Source organism: Saccostrea echinata, unplaced genomic scaffold (genome assembly GCF_033153115.1).
Source record: "Saccostrea echinata isolate AGI-Se365-2 ecotype Australia unplaced genomic scaffold, CSIRO_AGI_Sech_v1 ptg000010l, whole genome shotgun sequence".
Lineage (NCBI taxonomy): Eukaryota > Metazoa > Mollusca > Bivalvia > Ostreida > Ostreidae > Saccostrea > Saccostrea echinata.
In genome coordinates this window covers 8,774,095-8,800,970 of record NW_026889759.1, presented here as the reverse complement: position 1 = coordinate 8,800,970, position 26,876 = coordinate 8,774,095, and the positions used below count along the sequence as shown (strand labels likewise).

The 26,876-nt window shown below is 33.4% G+C and overlaps 2 protein-coding genes across 2 annotated transcripts; one reads left to right on the top strand and one right to left on the bottom strand.

Moving 5' to 3' along the window:
- Positions 1–2: 2 nt before the first annotated feature.
- Positions 3–22,850, top strand: LOC133184318 (uncharacterized). The gene is made up of 31 exons (XM_061319340.1): positions 3–117; positions 3,198–3,291; positions 4,007–4,195; positions 4,398–4,469; positions 4,779–4,849; positions 5,014–5,061; positions 5,258–5,329; positions 5,546–5,662; positions 5,973–6,119; positions 6,353–6,429; positions 6,565–6,696; positions 6,985–7,114; positions 7,287–7,363; positions 13,765–13,919; positions 15,133–15,269; positions 15,874–15,942; positions 16,061–16,218; positions 16,655–16,756; positions 17,319–17,507; positions 17,621–17,722; positions 18,021–18,149; positions 18,392–18,491; positions 18,687–18,750; positions 18,882–18,962; positions 19,207–19,328; positions 20,673–20,877; positions 21,459–21,534; positions 21,735–21,761; positions 21,888–22,035; positions 22,132–22,208; positions 22,485–22,850. The coding sequence occupies exons 1-31, from the start codon at positions 37–39 to the stop codon at positions 22,621–22,623; spliced, it is 3,387 nt and encodes a 1,128-aa protein (XP_061175324.1). The 5' UTR covers positions 3–36; the 3' UTR covers positions 22,624–22,850.
- On the bottom strand, positions 22,844–26,854 carry LOC133184317 (DNA-binding transcriptional regulator BolA-like). Its single transcript, XM_061319339.1, has 6 exons — positions 26,786–26,854; positions 26,574–26,638; positions 26,279–26,381; positions 26,130–26,194; positions 23,712–23,780; positions 22,844–23,371 (listed from the first exon to the last, which is right to left on the bottom strand). Exons 2-6 carry the CDS (start codon positions 26,628–26,630, stop codon positions 23,291–23,293), a joined length of 375 nt encoding a protein of 124 aa, XP_061175323.1. The 5' UTR covers positions 26,631–26,638; positions 26,786–26,854; the 3' UTR covers positions 22,844–23,290.
- Between the last annotated feature and the right edge of the window lie 22 nt (positions 26,855–26,876).

Below are 26,876 nucleotides of genomic sequence, written 5' to 3'. Positions count from 1 at the left end.
AGATGCAAGGTGTTTGTTAACATTGATCTGGTGAAAATGAACACGAGTGAGAAGAAAACAGAAGCAACAAATTCCACAGAAGCTGGAGAGACGGAGAACGTGACTTTCAAGTCACTGGTAATTTAGTGTTCAATAATTTCAGGGACGTATTATGTCCCTGATAACTTAGACACATAGGTGAATTTCCGGATTGTTATAAATGTTAAATGTTGTCCGGATTGCTACAAAAAAGATTCTGACACTTTTTTATGTCTGTCAGTCGTCAACACGCATTTATTCAACAGAAAATGGATACAATTTCTTTAGAGGCTCCTTTGAGTTGAATGAGATAAACGAATTCATTCCTTATAATTTAATTTTCATTCATTTAACAGGTTGGGCACACACCACCAAATGGTCATTTATCCCCCGTTTGGTGGTCAATCGCCCATATCGGAGTCGTATTTACTGACCAAATGGTGGTCTTTTTTATTCAAACCCAATTTTTATAAAAATAAAGCAAAGGCGCATTCGTATAGGCCTTGGGGAATTTTAGTAAACATATTCCTCGCACAATTAATACAGTTCGGTCGATTTTCCATGTGTAATTTCTGTGGAACTTCGTAAAAACGATACTACAGCTGTCCGTGACGGCCGAACTTCTTGCTTAATCAATCAAAAAAATATTTTCTTGTGTCTAGTTTAATAAAAATTCTATTTAGACCAGTGATATAACTCTTTAGAAGTTAACTTTCAATCGATCTTTGGATCTTCGTCTAAATAAATCTCTATAGAATCATGTTAAACACAAGCTCCTCATACTTTACTGGTATGGTGGGCACTTATTGCTATAATATTCATTTTTTCTACATTTGAATGTAACATTTATTCTTTATTTACTTTTAGGATGAAGTTGCGATTTCTGTGTGACCTTTTGTGGTTTAGTATGCATATTTGTGATGAATCTACTATATCTAATCAATGATTTTGAATAAAAGATTTACAAAGTGACAGTTGCAATTATTCTTGTTTTAATTCCAAGAACATCGTTTTGAAGCAATTATTATATCATGATCTCACTGTATATTTTATTTTTATAAAGAATAAAGCCATCGCGTGCAAAATAAAACAGAATAAAAGCAAATTCTTCTCTTTTCTTTTATTTTCTAATTGAAAATTGACACTAATGTGCCTCCGTAGTCAAATCAGACTTTTGACCCGGTTCGGAAAAGATCATCTTTTTTTATTGGTTTAAATTATTTGATTGGTTGCCCGGATGATAAAAATAGAAAGTAAGAAACGCAATCAACAGGTGCAACAACGTTCGGGAAGGAGAGAAAATTTCTTTTTATAGTCAAAACAGAAATGTTGTACTTGTTTACGTTGGTGACGATTTGGTCAAAAAATTGAACGACACTGCGCAAAAAACTCCGCGTTGAATTTCCAATTTTTTTTGTTCATATTACCGATAAATGTCTATATTTTATTCCCCACGAGTTAATATTATGTGCCATTTCACCCCATTCCACAGAATTGAACAAAACGATTTTTCTCTCCCAAATGGTCAGTAAATACCGACTCCGATATGGGCGATTGACCACCAAACGGGGGTTAAATGACCATTTGGTGGTGTGTGCCCAACCTGTTTAATGTAAGAAAAAAAAGATGATTACTCTGAAAAAACGACTTAAATTGTACAAAATTTAAATGTAACATCATGCATATCGATACGTTTTTGAGGCAAGTCATTGTGATGTAGGCAACCCAATTTATTTTTTTTTGTTTGTATGTTGTTTAACGTCCCTCTCAAGAATTTTTCACTCGTATGGAGATGCCACAACTTGCCAGTGGAGGGCTGCAAATTTTGTCCTATACTTTGCACTTACGGCCATTGAAAAGTGAGGGATCTTTTCGTGCCAGCACCTACTGTGACACGGGACCTCGGTTTATACGGTCTCATCCGAAGGACCGGTCTCCACGTCCCACAGTGGGATTTGAACCCGCGACGTAAGAATCAACACCTTAATTCGCGACTCTAGAGCAGACGCTCTAACCACTGCGCCACGCGGGCTCAACCTGATTTATACAGTTTTTTATCCAATCAAATGCCATGTTACAACCAGAATTAGATTATATAATAATAATAATAAAAATATTACAAATGAAAAAAAAAATCCACATATTAAAGAACAAAAATCAACATATTTTTCAACATTTTTTATCACTTCCAATTTACATGCCATATAAACACTAGGAACCCCCTGAATTTTCAGTAGTGTATATGTATATGAGAATTATCTACCCCAGCTTAAATTGCTACATTGCCAACACACAAAATGAACATAATTCATTAGTAGACTGTTTATCAGGATAATATCATTTAAATGATAGCTAGAACATTCTATCAAGGTGTAATCAGTCCATCCCAGGTGCCTTCTAAGAATATTAAAAGGTCATGATACATATCAAAAGTACATGAATTTCTAACATATCATACCTACATTGTGATATCTGGTATCATTTCCCCATTTTGTAAAGTTTTAGAAACTGTCCCTCTACTGGTATATAAAAATACTAAAGATTAGGAAAAAAATCTTGTGAACAAAAGGTTGCCCATGATTCAAGGAAGTTTTCAGTGTTATTACAGCTGCATTGGTAGTAAAAATTCATACAAGATGCAGATCAGGGAGGTGATGTTCTATAAATCTTTTCTATTCACAGTTGGTCAAAATGTTTTATTTGCCCATAATTAGCAAATACACACAAGGTTTCTTCTGTGGTAGCCAATTAGGAAGTCGTGATTGTTGAGTGATGGGAGACATCTGATAAGTTCTGATTGACTATAGATCTGGTCTTGGGATTTGTCATTACACAAAACAAATTCATACAACATAATCTGCTAATTCAATGCCAGTGGATGGAAAATGAATCAAGGCGTATAAATAATAAAGAATTTCCCCATAGTTTGTGGTTGGATATTATTTTTATCAAACAAGTTGTGTGCTTTCTATCCCTGAGCCATGGTGGGTGAGAGGTGTGGCCCATGGGCCTCTTGTATATGAGCATTGTGGTAACATGACTGTTGGTATGAAAATGATATCGTATGACTGATATCCACTATGTAAAGGAGTCAACAAGTGATAAATGAATTTAACAATACAACTTACAATGAAAGAAAAAGAATTAGGTTAAGTTTCATTTAACTTCCTTAATTTCAGGGCATTGTTGATGTTCTCTGTGAGGCCTGTGAACAATTAAAATGGAAAGCTCCAACGAAGATCCAGAGAGAAGCTATTCCAGTTGCTCTGCAAGGTACACCTAAAGCTAAATGTTACAAAAATGATTCAGTTGCATTAAAAACTGCTCAAGTTGCAGATAACAATGTGTCAATATATGTAAAATATTTGCTAGGCAAATGAAATTCAGATGACTATTTGCCCATACCATAAAAGTTTTTATTTTCTTGAGTTATTTGTATTTTGTCATTTAATTTCAACAGATTGGACTCTTTAAAGCATTATACTGTACGTGTATACATAAATTGGCATATTCAAAATATAGCGCAATCACTGGGTATGGAGTTTTTGGCGAAAATATGAATTAGCGCTATACATTTCCATGCAGTATATTGTATTTATAAATGATTTCTTAGCGGTATTCATGAATTAGCGCATCATTGTCTGCACCAAAGCCGCTAAAATATGAAGCCTGCTTTTTTAAGTACACATACAGTATTTATCAAGGCTGCAATTCGGCAGTGACATGAAGAAAGTGTTACAATGTTACATTTCATACAATAAGAGATTAAATCTACAGCATTACTTGTGTACATGCCTGAACATTTGTGTAATATAAATTTTTAAATATCAGTTTATTTTTTACAATTAATGCATTTTAAGCCTTGGATTTTATTATGAACCCATAAAGTTTTCATAGTCTGGTAATCACAAGGTCATTAAGTTTTCAACTTAAAAATAACCTTGACATCTGAATGAAAAGTAAAATTTTGTTTATGTATTTATAATAGGGTCAGATGTGATTGGATTAGCAGAGACTGGTTCAGGAAAAACAGGAGCATTTGCATTACCAATTTTACAGACACTTCTTGATAATCCTCAAAGACTCTATGCTCTTGTCCTAACTCCTACAAGAGAGCTGGCTTTCCAAATTTCTGAACAATTCGAGGCTCTTGGGGCATCAATTGGAATCAAATGTGGTCAGTAGAAATTTGTTCAAGTATTCAGTAAATTGGGTTCAAAAAAGATAAAATACCTTTTAGTTTCATGCAATGCACTGGGTGTTTTAGTGGCAAATAAAGGCATCAAAAATCATGCAACTGCTGATTACTTAACAAGTAGATATAGATGTAGGTAAGATGTATTAGCTTGTGTATTAACATGAACTGTGTTTTTCTTTAGCTGTGATTGTGGGAGGGATTGATATGATGACACAAGCTTTGATGCTGGCTAAAAAACCTCATGTTGTCATAGGTGAGGACCGTATTTTAGAAAAGAATGTTCGGATAATTGTAAAAGTTGTTTTAAACTTTGGCACAAAAGTTAATAATTGCAGCAAGTTAATTTTGCTTGGAGATTTTCTGAGGCAAATGATGTTGAGGTGGTTAGAATTCATAAGTAAATCAACCCGAATGAACTTGAATTTAATAGGAACATTAATAAAGATACATGTACTAATTTCATAAGAATATTTTGTATAAATATTTCATGACTTAATTTTATGTAAATATTTTCTGGATTTTGTTGAAAAAAAAGATTTCTTTTTATACTGTTTCCCAACAGCAACTCCAGGAAGATTAGTTGACCATCTAGAAAACACAAAGGGATTCAACTTAAGGTCTCTCAAATATTTGGTAAGAAAAATTATTAGATTTTCCTTAGAAAGGTTATGTGTACTGGTGTACTTAGCATTTAAACAACAAGTGTTTTCTCTACAAAAGTGTTTTCTTTGTGTAATTTGTTTTAAGAATACCTCTTAACTCCTTTTTAATGTGCATGTACTGTGTGTTTTCAACAGGTCATGGATGAAGCAGATAGAATTCTTAATATGGATTTTGAACAAGAGGTAAATGATTCCTGAGAAAACACATACCTTAAGAAGCTGACAAAACATGAAAGAACCAAGTATTGTTCTCTAAATTTCATATCTGATGTAAAGTTAATCACTACATGTAATACATGTACATGTACTTTATATTAAAATCTTTTTATTGTGTTTTCAATTCACTATGAATTAATTCTTACATGTGTCTTATGCACAGGTTGATAAAATTCTGAAAGTGATACCAAGAGAGAGAAGAACTCTGCTGTTTTCTGCCACAATGACAAAAAAGGTATTCTGATAAATCCTGGCTGATGTTGGTATCAACTTTCTGTTCTTTGTGTGTCCTTTACTGTCTTCTCTAAGCTCTAGCATAAAAAAGTTTCACAAAGTAAAAACAATTGCTTTCCATGTAACAATAAAGATTTATCTGTATACATGTACATGCATATTTAAAAAGAATGCAAAAATGACTAAATCTTTAAACTTTTTTTCATCTGTTAACAAGGTGGCAAAATTACAAAGGGCATCCCTGCAAAACCCAGTGAGAGTTGAAGTTTCATCAAAATACCAAACAGTGGACAAACTCCAACAGTACTACCTTTTTATACCTGTGAAATTCAAGGTAGCTGTTTAAAAGTCACCTTAGGTGATGTATTTGCTATCTGTTTTTGTCTGTAATTGTCTGTCATGTGTCATCTCTAAATTTTCTCCATTTTCAAATTTTTCTCTTGAACCAATGAGTCAATTTCAACTAGAGTCATATAGAAATCCTCTTGTTTTCAAGAACCACCAAGCCAGAAATAACAAAACATATGTGAGAACTCTCTTAAAAATATTCAGATTTGTTTGAATTATTATGATCATATCTATAATATTAATGTACATACAGGTATATGTATATGGAATATAGTGCAAATAATCTATAATTTCAGGATGTCTATTTGGTGTATATTTTGAATGAGTTGGCTGGCAACTCCTTCATGGTGTTCTGTAGTACATGCGCTAACACACAGAGAGTGGCACTAATGTTACGGAACCTGGGACTCACTGCAATTCCACTGCATGGACAGATGAGTCAGGTATTTAATTATTTTTTTTTATATTATAATTTTCAAAATAATGATAGTGAGGTGAAAATTGCTCTGCTAGTCAAATGAAGATTTTCTATAGGAGCAAATAATATATGATTTGATAGTGATACATGTATCTGTTTTATTTTTTCACCATTATATTAAAAGAAAGATACACATATACTGTTAGATGTTTTCTTTTGATACAAAACAATTATACAACTTTTTTTAATTTTTATCAGTCAAAAAGACTTGGAGCTTTGAATAAATTTAAGAGTAAAAACAGATCCATCCTTATTGCCACTGATGTAGCAAGCAGGTTAGTTTCATAATTAAATGGAGAAAAAATCTGATGAAATATATAAATTATGATGAAAATAGAGCATTACTGTAAATGCATAAAAGCATTAACCTGGATGTCATTTATTGGAAAACATATTTTCATTTATCCCAGAGGTCTTGATATACCACATGTGGATGTTGTTTTGAACCTTGACATCCCAACACATTCTAAAGATTACATCCATCGAGTTGGCAGGACAGCAAGAGCTGGGCGTTCAGGGGTAGCCATCACCTTTGTTTCACAGTAAGTTTATAGCATGTTGTACATGTACCTGTTACAATTCTAGGACATCAAATTATTGCTGTCTATCATAACATCCATAAATGCATGAATGTACATGATTTTAAATGTTTCACATAAACACATTATTACTAGAAGATGCTTCACTGAAGCCCTTTATTATTGTCAATTACGGTTTATTTTACAAGAACATATTATCTTTAATTAGCCATTTGTGGTATGTGTACATGGCACCTGAAAAATCCTCATAAATCGTGATGGAGGTACTGATGAATTATAACTAATCTCTAGGTATGATGTGGAGCTGTATCAGAGAATAGAACACCTGATTGGTAAGAAGCTGCCCCTGTATAAGACAGAGGAGGAGGAGGTGATGCAGCTGATGGAGAGAGTGACAGAGGCACAGAGATACGCCAAAATGGTGGGTGGCAAAACATGTTCATACATTGGTGCAGGATTTCTACATGTAGAAACTGAAGTATTTAGAGAATAATGAATAATGGAATTCTGTACTTGTATTGTTGAATTGTCATAAGTATTTCAGCTTTAAATGTTATTATGAAAATTAAAGAAAGAAAGAAATTATTTTTCAGGAAATGAATGAAACAGAACGAGGAAGAAAGAAACGTAAGAATGAGGATGATGAAGCAGATGATACAGAGGAATCCCTGGGAGTTCGGAAGAAATTCAAAAAGAAAAAACACAAATCCTGATTGTTGTACTGTATTTATGTTAATTAAAAAACATTGTTATAGTTTATTTGTCTTTTGTCTGAAAAAATTGTACATGTATTTGTAGTGTACATGGGATCATTAAAGGACGCTAGCCACAGAAAGTCCAAATATTCAGAAACGTTGCTGATTTTGGCTATGGTTGCTGAATTTGGCAACTATGGAGTTTCCAGATTCAGATTCAGAAACCCATTTTTTTATAACTATTTGGATGGAAGGACATATGAACAAATATTTGCATTATTCTTAAACTTGATCACTATGTTTCTTTATTTCACTTCGTAGAGGACAATTTTCTTGATGTATGTTTTTGTGGACATCAACATAAAGAAGACGTATATAATTCAGCAAACATTCAAATTCAAGACACAAATCCCATTATTAAGGTGCATCTAAATATTAAATGCCAGAAATTGATAATTTTGAAAGCATACTGTGATAACAATTATGATTTTATCTCTAGAATGAAGAGAAAATTCTGGAATTGATGTGAATATATTGAATTTAATTCTTTTTAATGGAAAACTAAAGTAGTAAAGGATATGGCATATGCATAGCTAATGTATTAATTATATATAGACAACCTTCAGTGAAAGTAGTTTATTTAAGCATTTGGAGCATATAACTATGCTATAGCTATAATAGAATAAGTTCTTTGTTCAGTCAAATGCCTCTTCTTATTTATGAATCGCAAGCTAATGAATGGCAAGTAAATGCAACAAGGATGTGAGAAGCCAGTGTCAATCGAATGGGATGGAATGCCAATTAGACTACTTAAATTATGCAAAGAAAATTTTCTGTGTATAAAAACCAAGGAATCAATTCTTTGATAAAAATAAGAATTATTAGAGGTATAATTCTTTTTAAAGGCATAATTAAAAGCTGAGAGATGCATGTAAATGTAATTAAGTAACAATGGTAGATTTATTGTAGTATTATATATAGTATTTTAATTTGCGAAAGTTAATAAATGCAAGAAAAAAATTCTTGCTGATAAATGTGTTTTCTGGACTTGATAATCACTATGAAACGCAATGATCATAATGAGGTAAGAAAGAACGTTTTGAATATTTAATTGTATCGGGCTCGTTATTCTGAAGATTTCCAAGATGTCTGCTTCCATCATGATCAGTCGGCACGGAAAAAGATTGTTTATTCCCTGTATAGCACATGTACAACGTCGATTGATCAACATTAACTACACAATGTCAGGATTTCATCTATTGTAAGTTGACGTATAACACAGAAAGTATTCATTGCTCGATGAAAATGAGACACTGTTGCATAATGCATATAGGTCATTGGTTCGAATTTTCTCGCAGATGATTCCAATTTTTTAAATAAAATATTGTTTAATTTCTTTGTATAAAAATCTACATCCTCAAAACGTCAGGGGTCCTGTGTCAGCTCGTTGACATGGGATCCCCTGACTAACTTCATTCTTTTTTTATGCTTGTTTCTCTCTTTGAGCAAATTGAAGTAGACAATAATGTAAACAGAAAGGAATCAGTTGACACCTCAAATACATGTGTTACATGTAGTTTATCTCCGAAAGGCTTAATGTGATTGATTGAGAGATAAGAAAAACAATCAATAAATATTTGTAATTTTCCCAAAAGACGTTGCTGCAGTCAGCCCTGTAAGATATTGAATGAAGTTGGTCTGACAGGGGTCTTATGGCAACGAGTTGACATAATACCACTGACATTGTGGGGATGAATACTCTATTGAAACTTTTCAAAATAACATTTACACATTGACTTTGCAGCTGTGGTACTTGTTATACCTTGTATTGTAAGAAAGAAACTTATGTTGTTGTGAAACATGCCAAATTTTTATTTTGAACAAGGAATAACAAAGACTTGTGTGACTGCAAAGATATAGTTATCCTGAAAAAAAATTTATTAAAAATATGCAGTAATTTGATTAAATTTCACTACCTTGTCCATATATGGGTTTATAGAGAGCTATATAGATAATAAATCTGTATGTATACATCAAGCAGAAAGTGAATTAGACCAAATTGTCTTGCCACACAAAATTGAAGTACATGTATATATAGGCAAAATTTTCAATGGTCTGAATTTAAGGCATAGGAGGGCTGTAAACAACAGTTACTGATATTTTGAGATGACAGCTTGAATATAGAGAAATACATTGAGAAATAGCAGACATTTTTTGGTGAACAATGAATATACACTTTTTTTCAGTTGGTTGCACTGTAGCTCTTTTGTCATAGATCTCAATATTATAAGACCAGTGAGCTACAGATCTGCAGCTTGAATTGTCCAAGAAATATCAGAAGTTTGGAATATCAATCTTAACGAGGCCGAGTCTAATTCGAGTGTGCATGTCTTTGCACAGCTTTTTAGTTTCATGCAGACTTAGGTGCAACATAACACCTATCCTAAGTATTGTAATTTTAATACAAAATTAACATTATATTATCTGTGACATTTATGGGTCTTAAAATGTGCTTTTAAGACAATAATTAGGAATAAACGCCGAAATGGCTTTCACGACGTCACTGTTTTCTGGTTCTGTAAGCAATGCATGACGCTGAAGCAATGCATGACACTGAAGTATTATGCATTTAACTCGCTTGAATATTCAAGACGCCCATGGACATTTTATTAAAAACTGTTGACAGAACATCAAAAGAAACATACCAGCAATCTAAACATGGTTACATGTATTTTTTACTAAAATAATTCATCTGCGCCGATATATACAAATGTATGCCGTATTATGGCAAATTTAGAGGTATTGGGCATTGGAAAAAAATAAACTTTGTAATAATTCCTAGACCAAATCAGATGGTAAACTTTTTTGAGTTTTCACAATTTGGTGCCTTTTTTATGAACTTTCATCTATTTGACTGAAAAGGAAATCCCTAGGGCAGAAATACAAAAAATATGGGGAAAATGTGATAATTTGGCACTTTTCCAACAAATTCCCATAGGGTCCAATAGGAAAATTTGACAACTTTTGAGATGGCCCCCTAAGAAATCGGGATGGTAAACCTTTGATTTTTATTCACCCGTCTTAAGAAGGGACGTATTATGTTATAGCCTTCATGTCCATCCGTCCGTCTGTTAGCTTTTTCGTGTCCGGCTCATAACTTTAATACTACATGTATTAGGCATAGAATTATCAAACTTTGTCAGCTGATACGTCTTGGGTAGAAGGTGTGTCGCGCATTAAAAGTAGGTCGCTCTGACCTTTAATTAAGATGCTATGGCCCTGACCTTTAATTAAGATGCTATGGCCAAATATGGAAAAATCCTGTCAGGCTCATAACTAGAAAACTATTAGACTTAGAATCATCAAACTTGGCCAATTTATGCATCTTAGGTAGAAGGTGTGTGAAATTCCACCTCTCCCATGGGTGTAATCATCAAGCACTGGTCAAGGAGAATTTTGATAACAGAAAATTACATGTCAAATTAGAGAGAAATTAATGAGTTTAGTGTGAGGAACTAACTGGTAGAGCATCTCAGATCAAGCAGGTGGTATCTATATCTCCTGGGCAAAGGAATCAACGTTGGACTAATTGAATGTAGTTGGCTAGCCTTTTAACTTTTAAAATGAATTTGGTGAAAAGTGATTAAAACTAACTTAAAAATATTGCATCAAGTTTACACAAGTTTTTGTTTCTTTTTATAAATCTTTGTAACAAGTCAAAAAAAAAAATCTCTGTTTTCAACAGAATGACATAAATATGCATTTTTATTACAATACAGACTATTAAAGCAGATAGTGCAGATCCATTCATCCCTTGGGAGTAATGAATGGACATGCATCCAGTTAAAGATTATAATTAATGAGTTCAATGTATAGGAAGGCTAGCTGTCTCAATCATTTCTGTTAGAGCATCTCTGATCAAGCAGCTCTTATCTCTATCCTATGGTGGCATATTTCTGCCCCATGTGTGCAAGTTATTTTTCTGTCAAATATGTTGACATACAAGATAAATATGTTGACATGCAAGATAGTTATGTCAACATGCAACATAACTATGTTGACATGCAAGAAAATTGCAATCAAATAAAAATTACAACAAATCTTCAAAAATCTCAAATATCGCCCACATGTGACTTCCAATATGCTAGATGCTACGTATTTATGTCGACATGCATTTTATTTATGTTGACATGCGAAATAAATATGTTGGCATGCAAGTTATTTATGTCAACATGCAACTTAGGTATGTTAACATGCTACTTATTTATGTCAACATGCAACTTAGTTATGTCAACATGCAATTTGTTTATGTCAACATGCAACTTAGTTATGTTAGTTATACAACTTAGTTATGTTGACATGCGAGATAAATATGTTGACATGCAACTTAGTTATGTTGAGTAGCGGATATGTATATAATTTTAAAAAAGTAAATATCCAAAAATGAAATCACAAATCGATGTAAATGTCTTACAGTGAATATGATCGATTTGCGATTTTATTTTGGATATATACTTTTTTAAATATGATCGATTTTCAAAATGATAAGATTTTGAATTAAATGATTACATTTAAATGCAAAAGAAATTATATGATACACAATTTGAACATTTGTGCGAGCGTGCAGATTCGTTACTACCCAAGACATGAGGCACGGTTCTGGTTTTCTTTTTTTTTTCTTTTTTTGGTAGGTGAAATTGAAGTTGATTTTAATGATCCAAAATTTATTCAAGCAAAAGTTGCAGTTTAAATTATTTTCTATAATATGAGGTGGTCAACAAAGTATAAGTTGAATTTCCTTAGATAAAATGTCCTGGCGATTCAGAAACGTAACCGTAGATTATAAAACATTTTTAGGGCCCCTCTCTGCTGGCGACCTATAGTAATTAGTGTGTCCGTCCGTCCATCTGTTAGTCCGAGGTCTCTTTTAAAGAATGTGCAGTGACCTTGAACTATATTTCAAGGTCTAAGGTTAAGGTAATAGCAGAACTGTATCTGAAAAATGCATGTAAACATAAATAAGTTGCATGTCGACATAAATATGTTGCATGTCAACATATTTATCTTGCATGTTAACATAACCAAGTTGCATGTCGACATAAATAAATTGCATGTCGACATAAATAAGTTGCATATCAACATATTTATCTTGCATGTCAACAAAACCAAGTTGAATGTTGACATAAATAAGTTGCATATCAACATACTTATCTAGCATGTTAACATAAATAAAATGCATGTTGACATAAATAAGTAGCATCTAGCATGTTGGATGTCACAGGTGGGCGATATTTAAGATTTTTGAAGATTTTTTTTATAATTTTTATTTGATTGCAATTTTCTTGCATATCAACATAGTTATGTTGCATGTTGACATAACTATCTTGCATGTCAACATATTTATCTTGCATGTCAACTTATTTGATAGAAAAATAACTTGCACACAAGGGGCAGAAATATGCCACCATACTATCCTTTGGGAATTAGACAGAAAAACTGCTTGTCAGTTTGTAGCATATGTCATTTGATGGCCAGCCTTTTATTTTCAAAATTAATTTGGTATAGATTAAATTGTTAAGACTATTTTGATATTGTTTAATATGAAATTTTTATTTAATTTTTTGTAAATATCAAAGAAATATGAAAGATGGGGTGGGGGTGGAGGGGGGGGGGGCTGCAGATGGGCATTTGTCAAGGTCTAACACAACCAGTTGAGAAATTTATTATAATTAGTGCTTGCACTACAGGAAATGTATAAACATCAAATATCATAAGGAATGGAAAAATCATGGAAATCTTTGAATAAAAGGTTGACATGATTTTCTTGCACCCTAAACTGCATGTTTATGATAATTGAACAATATTTGCCGGGAGTATCATGCTGTGGCGGGGCACTTTATTTTATCTTAAAATAATTAGTATAATAGTAAATATTCATTCAAGAAGTTTTATCAAAATATCTAGGGTAGAAGTAATTAGACTCGGCCTCATTAAGTTATTGGGAGTCATCAAAGTTTGGGAAAAATTTTACTATAACCTTATTTAAGTGAAAAAATTGTGTGAAAAAAAATGATGTTGATAAAGAAACACAAAAAAATCTGGCTACAGAAGTTACTGAAAATTTTATCATTGTTTATGCAGTATGCAAAAAGGAAATTGCAGACCTATAATTTTAGTTGTGTAGAATTAACTATTTATTCATGCAAAGGAAACCACTCTCACCCTAACAGTTTCAAGGTCATACATATTAGGGAAGTATCATATTATTATTATACCAGCAACAACATTCATATTGGTGATGGTATGCTGTTGATTATATTTTCCTTCTCCTTTGAACTTAACTTTGTTATTTTGTTTTTCATTTGAACAGATTGCCTGATATCCCTGATGATACACCTGAGACAAATCCATTATTACGATACCATGAAATGCCAGATTTTAGTATACCACCAGACAAAATTATCACAGGGGCAGCTAAACTTTCCCAGGATTTTGATATGTCATTTCAAAATCATTTAAAAGATCTACAAGGTACTAAAAAGTTGCACATAGGAGAAAACAAATATTAATCAGTGCCTACATTTTTAGCTCACCTCTGTGAAGTCAGTGTGAGTTTATTCTATACCCACAACTGTCAGCATCAGCATCCCATTTAAGTTTTTGAAGCAGATTTCCAAGTAAACCTTATGCCTCTCATTAATTAAGGTGCATGAAAGATGTATTTAGTATGTTTCAATGTACCTGTTGCATTTTCAGCCAATATTTTCCAGAAGAATAACCAGGTTAATGTTTTTGCAGTACATTAAAGTTTTTGCACTAAGTTTAAATTTTAGGAGCAATCATTGAGTATGCATCTATAAGAGATGCACTCTACCAGGCTTGCTTCAGATGCTGGATTTGACCTACATTTTTCAAATGAATGATCAGGTTTAAGTTTTTTAGTTGGTCCATCCCCAAGTAACTATTAGCCTGAAAGTGAGCAAACTTGCATGGATTATGCATCTAGGGATGCACTCTACCATACATCCTTCAGGTGCTGGATCTGACTTCCATTTTTCAAATGACTGATTGACTAGGTTAAGTCCTTGGAGCAGGTCCATTCCCAAGTATCTAGAAGACCTGTGATGATTTGCATGAATGATGCATGTTTGGGATGCACACTGACAGTTCTGCTTTGGATGCTGGATCTGACCTATATTTTGCTGAGGAGTGACCAGTTCAAAGGTTTTGTAGCAGGTCCATTCCAAAGTATCTATGACCAAACTTGCATGGATGATGCATCTAGGAATGCACAGTATCAGAATATTTATTTGGTATGAGGCTTTGCCTAACTCAGATATCATAACAGTTGTCAAGGTGAGCTTCAGAATCTTTGATTACCTATGTTTACTGAACTTCTAGAATTGAAGATTTATTTTATCTCAGAAGACACAGTCAAAGACTCATGAAATACATGCATCTGATTTGGTAGTATCCAAGTAATAAATAATGTCTAAGCAATCTATGAAGATACAGGTTTATATCAATTACATGATTTCATACTGTACTTTCCATTTACATGTACAAGTGCTTCAGTGACATCGTCAGTTTTTCAAATTTGCACTTCAAATGACAAATAAGTATTCAAATAGAAAATAACAGAGCACTAGATTATGCTCTTATTGAAAGTTTTTGAATGAATTATTACTGTGATGAGTGAACCAAGCCGTGAATTATATTTATTGACTTATTTTTGTCTTTGTAGAATCTACAGAACTTCCTACATTTGAATCTGTTTTACATCCAGTAGAAAAGGCTCGTGTGCCATTATATTACAGTTTGTACACCGGCAAACAGCTGGGCGTAGGAAAAACTGGAAAATATTATGATGCATTTTTGAAGGTAAAAATTAATTTTAAAAGGAAGTATTTAATAGGTATTGCAAGTCTAGTTTATAATAGATACCATTAATTTTCATCAGTTGCTTTATAATTCAAGGCTTCTACTTTTCAAAATTTATGTCTTTGCTTTCCAGTTATTTTAGGACTATCAATATTTCTCCCTAATTTTTCAAGGACAGAGGTCAGATACTTCTTTCAGATGGAATTAGTATTAATTTGTATTATTTGAATTACTGTGTAACAAGAGAGATTGGATTTAACTTTGTGTCTATCATTATATTGATGACATAAAAGAATGAAAAAAAATTAAGGATATATAGGATTTGTTTTCTGCAAAAGAAATGAAAGAAAGGATATTACATGTATACAGAACTGTGAAAATAATGATTTTAAAATTAGGAGAAATGGAACTAAATGTCCCCCCCAAAAAAGGACAGACTATGAATACATGTAAATGTATATCTTTAGGATTGGCATATTACATTTTTTATTATGAGCAAAAAGAGCATGCAAATTTGTCAAGAAAGAAAAAAAAATTATTATACTGAGAAGGGAAAATGTTTAATCAAATAAGCTAAAGTGTAAAAGATTTTTTTACCTACCAGACAACAGACATTGCAGGACGAGTAGAGTCAGAGAGGTGGTATGGGCAAAGTCTGTACAAAGCATTGCTCGTAAGTCCAAGATATACCCTTTACCTGCTATCTGAATTGTATTTCATAATCCATTAATGTATACTTTTTTCCTATTTTTGTATCTAATCAATATTTTGAAATTTGGTTTGATATTAAGAGTGTTCGCAACAATGGAAATCTCACAGAAGCCCAGTCCAGGTTACTTGACCTATACATTCATGAATTCATTAGAAACGGAGCAGAACTTAAAGATTCCCAAAAGAAGGGACTTTCTACAATTACAAAAAAGATCTTACACAAACAAGATAAGTACAGGTAAAATGCATGAGTATAGGTGAAGTGTATACATAACAATGTAATTCTGTTCCTCTTATCTTTATATCTATCATGGAATGCATGTATCTTTAAGAAAAAGTAACAAATCTTCAAGCTTATTCAATTTTTAACACTACATGTATAAAACGTGTATATCTTATAAATAGTGATACTTTCTACATACTATCAAACCTCATTATCTCGAAATTGATGGGACCGAGAAAAATCTTCAACATATCCGAGGGTTCAAGATATCAAGGGTAAAATACTTAAGAAATGCCGGTACATGGTTAGGACTTCACAATCACTTCGACATATCCATGGTATTCGAGATATCTGTGTTCGAGATACCAGAGTTTATCTGTATATATCTTTACCACAGGATTCAATTTTAGATCATTCTGCATTTTTTTTTTTTTTTGTTTGTCAATTTCAGGCTGAACCTTGACAATGCCTTAAGTACCTCCATGCAGAAGGTTGACGAGTCCTTTGTCCAGGGAATTCCACTTAATGTTCTACAGTACATGGTGCCACCAGGGTAAGCTTATAAAATGTTATGTGGATTTTTAGCTCTAATCTACTGGTCCCAGCAATGGCATCAGGTCCGTCATCCGTCGATCTGTTTTTCCGTAAACAATTTTTCAAAATGCTACTTCTCCTGCAGTTTTCTTGGTACAATGACCAAAAGCAGAGCACACTAAGACACACAATTCTTTTTTGTTTTCATTTCAAGTAGATTATACCAATGAAGACAGTTATATTATTGATTTGTGATTTTGATAAATGATGTTGGCATGGCTATGTGAAAAAAGAATAATCTGTAAAATAATTAATTATTATAATTTCTTGACTCAGTGACATTCTTTTCCTTTTTGCATTTGTTATTTGTAAAGAGTCTGTTCTGGTGCTTTTGGGTTTCATTTAAATTGTTATTGACTATTTTCATAATTTTTTAAATTATTGAAATGGAAAAAAAATCCTTTATATCAAATTTAAAGAAAAAATTCAGATCAGGCATTTAATTTATTCAGTTTACACATTATGGGTTACCTTGCATGTGTTAAGTATTTATTTATCGGCATATTTTGTTCTCATCACAGCTCAGACCCAAGAAAAGGTCCATGGAGGATTGTTCATCATCCAGTCGTCTATGATGGTATCCTGAGATACTGCCGACTTGGTTCTCTGCGGAAAGAGGTGTGGATTAAAATGGTCAGCATGGCTGGTAGTGAAATGATGGAAAAACGCTCTAGTAATGTACAAGCCATTCATGGAATTGTCCAAAACAGGTACCTACATAAATTGCACATGTGTGGACTTGACAGAATGTTCCTTTCATGAAAATGTCATCTTTTTTAAAAATAGCTCAATCTTCATATTTTCTTTGTTAATTTGCTTACAGACATCTTTTGGCCACAAAGCTAGGATTTAAAAGTTATGTTGATATGGTGTTGGAGAGAACAATGGCAGGGAGTATGGATAATGTTGTCAGCGTCCTGGACATGTAAGTACACATGTAGTAGGTTGTACAGTGCGTTTTCAGTCTTTTAAGGTTTTGTGTTTCTAATCTTATATGCTAATGTAATTTCAATTTGTGTATCAATTGATTTCCTTAGTCATAAAATTGGTCACTTACAAAATTGTCAAATACTGAATAAGTGAACATGGATTAAAGTGGATGGTACATGTATGTATAGTATTACATGTATTTGCAATGTATAAAAAGATTGCAAACCATTTATAATAATCATGTGTAGTAGAATGGTTGCCTCAGAGAAGAATTTATTGATGATTTATTTTAGGATGAAGAATAAGCTGTATGATATTGTGAAGAATGATATTGAAACACTGAGGGAGTATTCTAAAAAATCTGAGATAGAACACTGGGACATAGAGTACTTTAGGCAAAGGAGGATGGAGGATATTTACAAGTAATTTTTAGCTTACTGATTCAGTTACCCACTATTTATAATACAAAGTGCAGAAGTCAACTCTTAACCAAAAACCCTAGACAAGAATTCTTGTTCAAGTGTATACTCATCTCTTGAACTTTCTATCTGTCAATTACACTCTGGGTAAACAATGTTCAAATTTTTCCAATATTAAATATACAATGTAGTTGAAAGTGATTGTCCTGAACAATTTTTATCTTCTGTTTCCTGTTTTATTTCAGTTTTAAAAGTTTGGATCAGTTTTCAGAATTCTTCCCATATTCTAAAGTGAGAGACAATTTCTTCCAACTATGTACCAAACTGTTTGGTATAAAATTTCAGGTAAGAGACCCCCAAAAATAGAAATACATGTGCATGCAATTATGTTGTATATCTACTTTGCACAAATATATTGAATAATTGTGCATGGCTACTAAGAAAGGTTTCTTCTGAACTTGTTGCAGACAAATTTATGCTATTTACAATATTTTGAGCAGTAGTTGATTTAAATCTTTTAATATCATATTCTATCAACAGGAACGACATGATTGCAGTACTTGGCATGAGAGTGTAGAAGTGTTTGATATCATAGAGGAAGATGGTAAGAAAATGATAAGTTTACAGAAATGTGATAAATGTATAAACAGTTGGATAAAATGAAGATAGAGGAGAGATATCATTTATCATGTGTTTACCGGTAGTTTGTAACTTTTCTTTTGTCAATCATTTTAGGCACAGTTGCAGGGACGATTTATATAGATCCTTTTGCAAGAAATCATAAAGTGGACCACACTTACTATGAGATGGGAAGAGGTATATAGGCAGATTGATTGATTGATTATTGTTTAACATCAAGTTGGCAGTATTTCACCTATATTTCAGTGGGATAAGGGCAGATGAACCATACTTTAATCAACTGTTGACATTTCATTCTGATAATGACTTTTTGATGATTTATATATATTTTGGTCCGACTACATAACTATATATTCTTGGTTACTGAATTATAATAACAGTATCAGTTATCATTACAATAAGAACTGCTTTGCCATTTCAGACAGAAGCACTGTTGTTGATACTACACCTTTGGTTTATGCTTCACTAAGAAACCCCCCTCCATTTGATCATAGCACACCGAGTCTGTTAAATATAGGAGACCTGTACAGTTTCATCATGACAGTAAGACCTATTTTCATCTCTTTGCAGTGTGTAAAAATTATTGTTAACAATTATTAAAAAACAGTCATTTTTTAAGCTCTACTGGTCAGAAACCAGAAGAACTTATGTGATAGTAAGGTGTCCGTCGTCTGTCCGTCTGTCTGTCTGTCCGTCTGTAAACAATTTTTCAAAACGCTACTCCTCCTACAGTTTTAGTCTGATTTCAATATAACTTAACACACAAGTAGACTACACTAAGATACATAATTCTGTGTATTGGTTTTTGATTTCAATGGTGTTGCTATGGTTACTAAAAGTAGAAATTTCTGGGAAGTACTTTCAAAATGCTACTCCTCCTACAGTTTTGGTCTGATTTCAATATAACTTAGCACACAAGTAGACTACACTAAGATACATAATTCTGTTTATCGGTTTTTGATTTCTATGAACGATTTTGCCATGGTTACTAAAAATAGAAATTTCCTTGAAATACTTTCAAAATGCTACTCCTCCAGGCTCCTACAGTTTTGATCTGATTTCATTATAACTTGGACTATCATACATAATTCTGTGTATTGATTTTTGATTTCAATGAACGGTGTTGCCATGGTTACTAAAATAGAAATTTCTGTGAAACTCTTTTAAAACCCTACTTCTCCTACAGTTTTAATCTGATTTCAGTATAACTTGAAACTCAAGTAGACTATTCTAAGATACATAATTCTGTATATCGGTTTTTGATTTCTATGAACATTGTTGCCATTGTTACTAAAAATAGAAATTTCCTTGAAATACTTTCAAAATGCTACTCCTCCTAAAGTTTTGATCTGATTTCAGTATAACTTGGCACACGAGTAGACTACACTATGATACAAAATTGTCTTTATTGTTTTTTTGATTTTGTTGAATGATGTTGTCATGGTTACTAAAATTGAAATTTCTGTAAAATTCTTTTAAAAGGCTACTCCTTCTACAGATTTAGTCTGATTGCAATAAATCTTAATAATACAACAATCTCAATAAAACAAAAAGAGACTACACCAAGGATCATTATTCTATGTATTGCTGTTGCAAAGTTTCAAGTCCAAGTGCTACTTTTAAGTACAAACCAGTAGAGCTACAGTCTCATCAGAGACTTCTGGTTATGTATGTACTTCATCTGTTTGACTTATTGACATTACAGATTGAATGTGTCCTCTATCTGTTTGACATTTGACATTACAGATGGGATGTGTCCTCCATTTTTTTGATGTTTGATTTTGACATTACAGATGGGATGCGTCTTCCATTTGTTTGACTTTTGATTTTGACATGACAGATAGGATGTGTCCTCCATCTTTTTGACTTTTGATTTTGACATTACAGATGGGATGTGTCCTCCAGTGTGTTCTTTCTAAGGCCCCATACAGTGAGTTATCTGGGGACAGGTTTATGGAGCCAGATGCACAGTACATTGTGCCCTACACACTGTGGAATCTGGTGTACTGTCCGGAAGTGTTCAGCTCTCTCAGTAGTCACCACTCATCTGGTGAAAAGATCCCAACAGAACTGTTAAACAGAATGATTACATGTAAGGTTACAGAGGAGTAAGATTATAATTTGTTTTGTAATGTGGTTAAAGCTTAAAAATTTAACAAATCAGAGTTGATGTTTCTGGGATCCTTGGATAACCCATCATCAATTATAAAGATAAATCAGTTTTCAGAGTTCTTATTGTATGAAATTGTAAAAAATCAATTGAATATAGTTGAGCCTCATTAATCTGTTCCTGAGCAAATTGTCCAGGTTATAGAAGCATCCAGATTACTGATACATACCTTTTCTAATAGGTAGATATAAATGTAACTTTTCTCCCCCATAATTTTTTTTCCAGAAAGGGGATACCCGGTCTCTTATCAGCAACTCCTCCTGTATCACTGAATAAATTTAATGACTTTCTTAGTATTTTTATTTTTTTTACATAGCACCTCCTATTTTTGGTTTCGATCAGACAGATATCTGGGGCTTCCCATAACAAAAAATGGACTTTGCCATTATACTCATATGGGAGTGGAGGGTATCTTTTTTTGAGCTCATTGCTCACAGTACCTCTAGTTTTTCAACCATGTTCTGACTATACAGTTAAATGTGTGTATATAATCAAATTTACAGCACAACAGCACATGCAGTCAGTTGATGTTCTAAATGAAGTTTTCAAAAGTGCCCTGGATTTGGAATTTTATCTAGAGTAAGTCCTCTTTATCAGATAACCTCCTGTGTAGAGTGTTCTACCGTACTTTTTGTTTCTTTGTTTGTCCTTTCATAGATTTTTTTGACAAATAAAATTGAAGAAATGTGTTTCCATGTTTAAATGCACATATCTTTAAGGTCTTTATTTAATAATATAAAATAACAACTGATCACTTTACACATTTCTTTTCTTTTCAGAGAAACCAGGGGTACATTCATTAAAACGTAAGTGAAATTAAGGACTTCTGCTATTGATAAAGCAAAGTGATATCTATTTTGTCATTGTTTATTTTCATAAAGGTCATCTATATTAGATTCTTAATTAAATTTTTTTCTCCAATTTTTAAAAAGCCCTGAATCTACCCCTGATCAGTACAGAAGACTATACAAAGAGTTCATCCCTATGCCCCTACATCCCAAAGATGAGAGATTTTGTACATTTAATGATATCTTCATAGGAAATAAAAGCTGTCTGTACTATGCTGACACATGGGCCAAGGTAGGTGTAAAACTAAAATTGCTTGATATGAAGGATTTCAATTTTTTTCATGTATAGATTCCCATTCCATCTATTTCTTTCTCTTATTTTAAATAGATGGTAGCAGCTGATGCAGTTTCAGCTTTCAAAGATGTTATTGGTGATGAGGAAAAATTAGCCATTGTTGGGAGAAGGTAATGATTAAATATTTAAACTAACCCCCCCCCCCCCCCAAAAAAAAAAAAAAAAGAACAATCAAACAGAAACAAAAAACAAGTTATTCACAGATAAAATATAAATATTGATTTCATCAGCCTCTGTTAAATCTTTGTAAACATCTTAAAGAAAAACTGTGATATGATTTGGTAAGATTTTTTTCCTTTAATAAAGGTTTAACAAAAGACCTCTTTCTACACTTTTACTTTATTGTGTATATGAAATTTTGATTTATGTTATTGTTTCTGATTCAGATTTCGGGACACTTATTTAAGAATGGGAGCAGGAGTTGATCCTAAAACTGTATTCAGAACTTTCATGGGAAGAGATCCCACTCCTGAGCCATTTTTGTCCAAGTTCAGAGAAGAAAAATTGATCACAACAGAAGAATGATAAAATATCAGCAATGGGTTTCTGTGATATTTCAATGACCGACTGTTAGGCTTAGTTTATCAGACTTTAGCCCATTTGTCTGACTGAACAAGCATTGAACTACATGTATGATGCTTATATCAACAAAGTGTTGGTGGTGTGTGAGAAACAAACAAGCTACTTCTACAGAACATTTTTTTGTAAGATTTTGTAGGTTATGAATGATAAATAAAGAAGTGCGTACTTTTCATGATTTATTTTCTTAGCACGATACAGGTATACAAAAAAAGTTACAGAAATATAAAATACGGTAATCTAATGTACATAAGCATTAATCCCTGAAGCTGAGATTCTAAATTCTGCTCAGTTTGATTGTACCTATGTCAGTGTCATACAGCATTCTTTTCCATAACGATGAATTTCAAATGAAAGTGGGTTTTGAGAGTGAAACACTGCATATCCTAAAGTGAACCTGATCACATGGATTTTCAATACAGTTTTCAGTAGGTAGGATAGTACAATGTACAACAGTACTGAATATGTCTGAAAGAAACCACAAGCCAGGCCATCCGTACAAGGTAGAGACTTGCTGATATCATAACCAGAGTACTGAATACAAGTACATGTGTTTATCTCTGAAATTAGATGAGATTTAAGATGAATTTGTAACTGTTTATACTGTATGAAATCACAAGCCAGTGCCGCCTCTACAAGGTGGAGATTTGCTCACGTGATGACCAGAGTCCTCCCACTGGGCGTGTGTTTTTGCCTATAATTTGCAAAAAAGAAGTTGACTGAGGGTAAATTTATTAGGGTAAATAATTATTGATGTTAGGCCATCTTCAAAAAATTGTTTGGTTGCCCTCTCCCAACTGACTGGCTAAAAATGGCCTGACTCAAAAATTTTTTTAACCTCCAACAAGCAATTATTTTTGTTATGCATTCAGGAAAATAGACTTTGAAAATTCAGCACTGATGTTGAAATTTTCTGGGGGGAAAAATTTCTCATCGGCCTACAGATCCAATTTTTTCATCCTGAGTTAGGAGAGGGCAAAGAGACATTATTTTAAAGTTGGCCTTGTACACAAAATTTTATCCATACTTCTTACCATTATGGACAAGGCGTGCACACCATTTTCCAGCTCTTCCTTCAAAACTTCATTTACTAAGCGATGTCTCTGAAATTAATAAAACATGACGTAAAGTTTCTTTTAAAAGTATGATTTACTTGAAAACGAGAACTGACAGTCATTCCATATTTTTAGCTCACCTGAGCTGAAAGCTCAAGTGAGCTTTTCTGATCACCCGTTGTCCGTCGTCCGTCCGTCCGTCTGTCTGTCCGTCCGTCCGTCTGTAAACTTTTCACATTTTCAAATTCTTCTCAAGAACCACTGGGCCAATTTTAACCAAACTTGGTACAAAGCATCTTTGGGTGAAGGGAATTTCAAATTGTTAAAATGAAGGGCCAAGCCCCCTTCAAAGGGGAGATAATCAAGAAAAGATAAAAATTGGGTGGGGTCTTTAAAAAATCTTCTTCTCAAGAACCACTGGGCCAGAAAAGCTGAAACTTATGTGGAAGCATTCTGGGGTAGTGTAAATTTTAAATTGTTCAAATCATGACCCCAGGGGGTAGGGCGGGGCCACAATAGGGAATCCAAGTTTTACATTGAAATATGTAGAAAATATCTTTAAAAATCTTCTTCTCAAGAACCACTGGGCCGGAAAAGCTGAAACTTATGTGGAAGCATCCTGAGGTAGTGTAGATTCTAAATTGTTCAAATCATGACCCCAGGGGGTAGGGCAGGTCCACAATAGGGAATCCAAGTTTTACATTGAAATATGTAGAAAATATCTTTAAAAATCTTCTTCTCAAGAACCACTGGGCCAGAAAAGCTGAAACTTATGTGGAAGCATTCTGGGGTAGTGTAAATTTTAAATTGTTCAAATCATGACCCCAGGGGGTAGGGCGGGGCCACAATAGGGAATCCAAGTTTTACATTGAAATATGTAGAAAATATCTTTAAAAATCTTCTTCTCAAGAACCACTGGGCCAGAAAAGCTGAAACTTATGTGGAAGCATCCTGAGGTAGTGTAGATTCTAAATTGTTCAAATCATGACCCCCGGGGATAGGGCGGGGCCACAATAGGGAATCCAAGTTTTACATTGAAATATACAGAAAATATCTTTAAAAATCTTGTTCTCAAGAACCACTGGGCCAGAGAAGCTGAAACCTATGTGGAAGCATCCTGAGGTAGTGTAGATTCTAAATTGTTCAAATCATGACCCCCGGGGGTAGGGCGGGGCCACAATAAAGAATCCAAGTTTTACATTGAAATATATAGAAAATATCTTTAAAAATCTCGTTCTCAAGAACCACTGGGCCAGAAAAGCTGAAACTTATGTGGAAGCATCCTGAGGTAGTGTAGATTCTAAATTGTTCAAATCATGACCCCCGGGGGTAGGGCGGGGCCACAATAGGGAATCCAAATTTTACATTAAAAATATGTAGTAAAAATCTTCTTCTCAAGAACCACTGGGCCAGAAAAGCTGAAACTTATGTGGAAGCATCCTGGGGTAGTGTAGATTCTAAATTGTTCAAACCATGACCCCCGGGGCTAGGGCGGGGTCACACTAGGGAATCCAAATTTTACATTAGAAATATGTAGTAAAAATCTTTAAAAATCTTCTTCTCAAGAACCACTGGGCCAGAAAAGCTGAAACTTATGTGGAAACATCCTGGGGTACTGTAGATTTTAAATTGTTAAAACCATGACCCCAGGGGGTAGGGCGGGGCCACAATAGGGAATCCAAGTTTTATATTGAAATATATAGGAAAAATCTTCTTCTCAAGAACCACTGGACCAGAGAAGCTGAAACTTATGTGGAAGCATCCTGGGGTAGTGTAGATTCTAAATTGTTCAAATCATGACCCCCGGGGGTAGGGCGGGGCCACAATAAAGAATCCAAGTTTTACATTGAAATATATAGGAAAAATCTTTTAAAATTTTCTTCTCAAGAACTACTGGGCCAGAAGAGCTGAAACTTATGTGGAAGCATCCTGGGGTAGTGTAGATTCTAAATTGTTCAAATCATGACCCCCGGGGGTAGGGCGGGGCCAGAATAGGTATTACAAGAGAGGAAATCTGGTAAAGAACAGCATGGCCAAAGCTACTCAGGTGAGCGATGTGGCCCATGGGCCTCTTGTTGTAATATGCACAAATAATTTATCTTTCATTTGTTACTTTTCAATTAACATTTGTCAGAATTTGTTGTATTGGTACATAAATTTAGAAGATAAATGTGCAAAGAAAAATTTTAAATGCTTCTAGTAAAACATGCTGATGATTTGCCTTTTCCTTGTAATTAGAACATGCCAAGTAATTGGCATGTGCTCTTTCTAAATTCCTTATAATTTGAATATAATTTTTTTTTTCATTTATTTGTTGAAAAGACAGATTCTATAATTTGCCATCATAAGTAAAAGATGCTTTTAATGTTAGTAACTATGTAAAAATAGGTTTCTTACTTGAATGAGTGGTACACCTTCAAACATATCACTTATAACAATCACTTTGAAATGAGTTTCTGAACCTGCAGAAAATTACACAATGTTAGGCCCAAAACAAGTAGTAAAATTAACAACAGAGTTTCTTATTTTGGACAATATAAACTTACCCTTTGGAACATTGTGTTTTGAACTTTCATTTATAACCTCTAAATGCTGTGGTTGAAATTTACTGGCAAGTTTCTTGCTTATTGATTCCTCAACTGGCTTTTGCTGCAAATAAAATGAAGACAAAAACACAATGTAGTTTTTGTTTTTAAGTAGAATATAAGACGTTGTTATCAAGGTACTAAATACATTAATATGCATTTTGTTAGGGTGCATAATACAGTAATATGCTGGAAGCGAAGATTCTGTAGATTACTCTGGTAGAGAATGTATACTTTCAAATACGTTGATACTTACTGACAGTGTTGACATAATTCGTCTACTCAGAGTTGATAATGGTCTATTCATCTGCATACATATAGCTGAAATAGGTAATGTAATTTGTGATTACACAATACACTTTGTCAACTCAATGTTTAATACGTGTAATAATAACATTGTAAATGGTAGACTTCAAATAGTAAATACTAATCGAATTGTTTATAAATACATGGATAAAGAAAACTCACTTGTCAGCGAGTCACCGAAAATAGCGAAATCTTTCGCACGTGTGTGGTGACTGTCCTTTGCAGATGGAGTGTACTTTCACTTTTGCATTGA

Bases quoted from the DNA above. Each gene is read 5' to 3' on its own strand.
- LOC133184317 (XM_061319339.1), bottom strand. From the start codon at position 26,630: ATGCAGATGAATAGACCATTATCAACTCTGAGTAGACGAATTATGTCA. The intron at 23,781-26,129 runs GTAAGAAACCTA...TATTAATTTCAG, and splicing joins AAGGTGTACCACTCATTCAA to AGACATCGCTTAGTAAATGA. The intron at 23,372-23,711 runs GTAAGAAGTATG...TGCAAATTATAG, and splicing joins TGCACGCCTTGTCCATAATG to GCAAAAACACACGCCCAGTG.
- LOC133184318 (XM_061319340.1), top strand. From the start codon at position 37: ATGAACACGAGTGAGAAGAAAACAGAAGCAACAAATTCCACAGAAGCT. The intron at 17,723-18,020 runs GTAAGTACACAT...GATTTATTTTAG, and splicing joins GTTGTCAGCGTCCTGGACAT to GATGAAGAATAAGCTGTATG. The intron at 18,492-18,686 runs GTAAGAGACCCC...TTCTATCAACAG, and splicing joins TGTTTGGTATAAAATTTCAG to GAACGACATGATTGCAGTAC.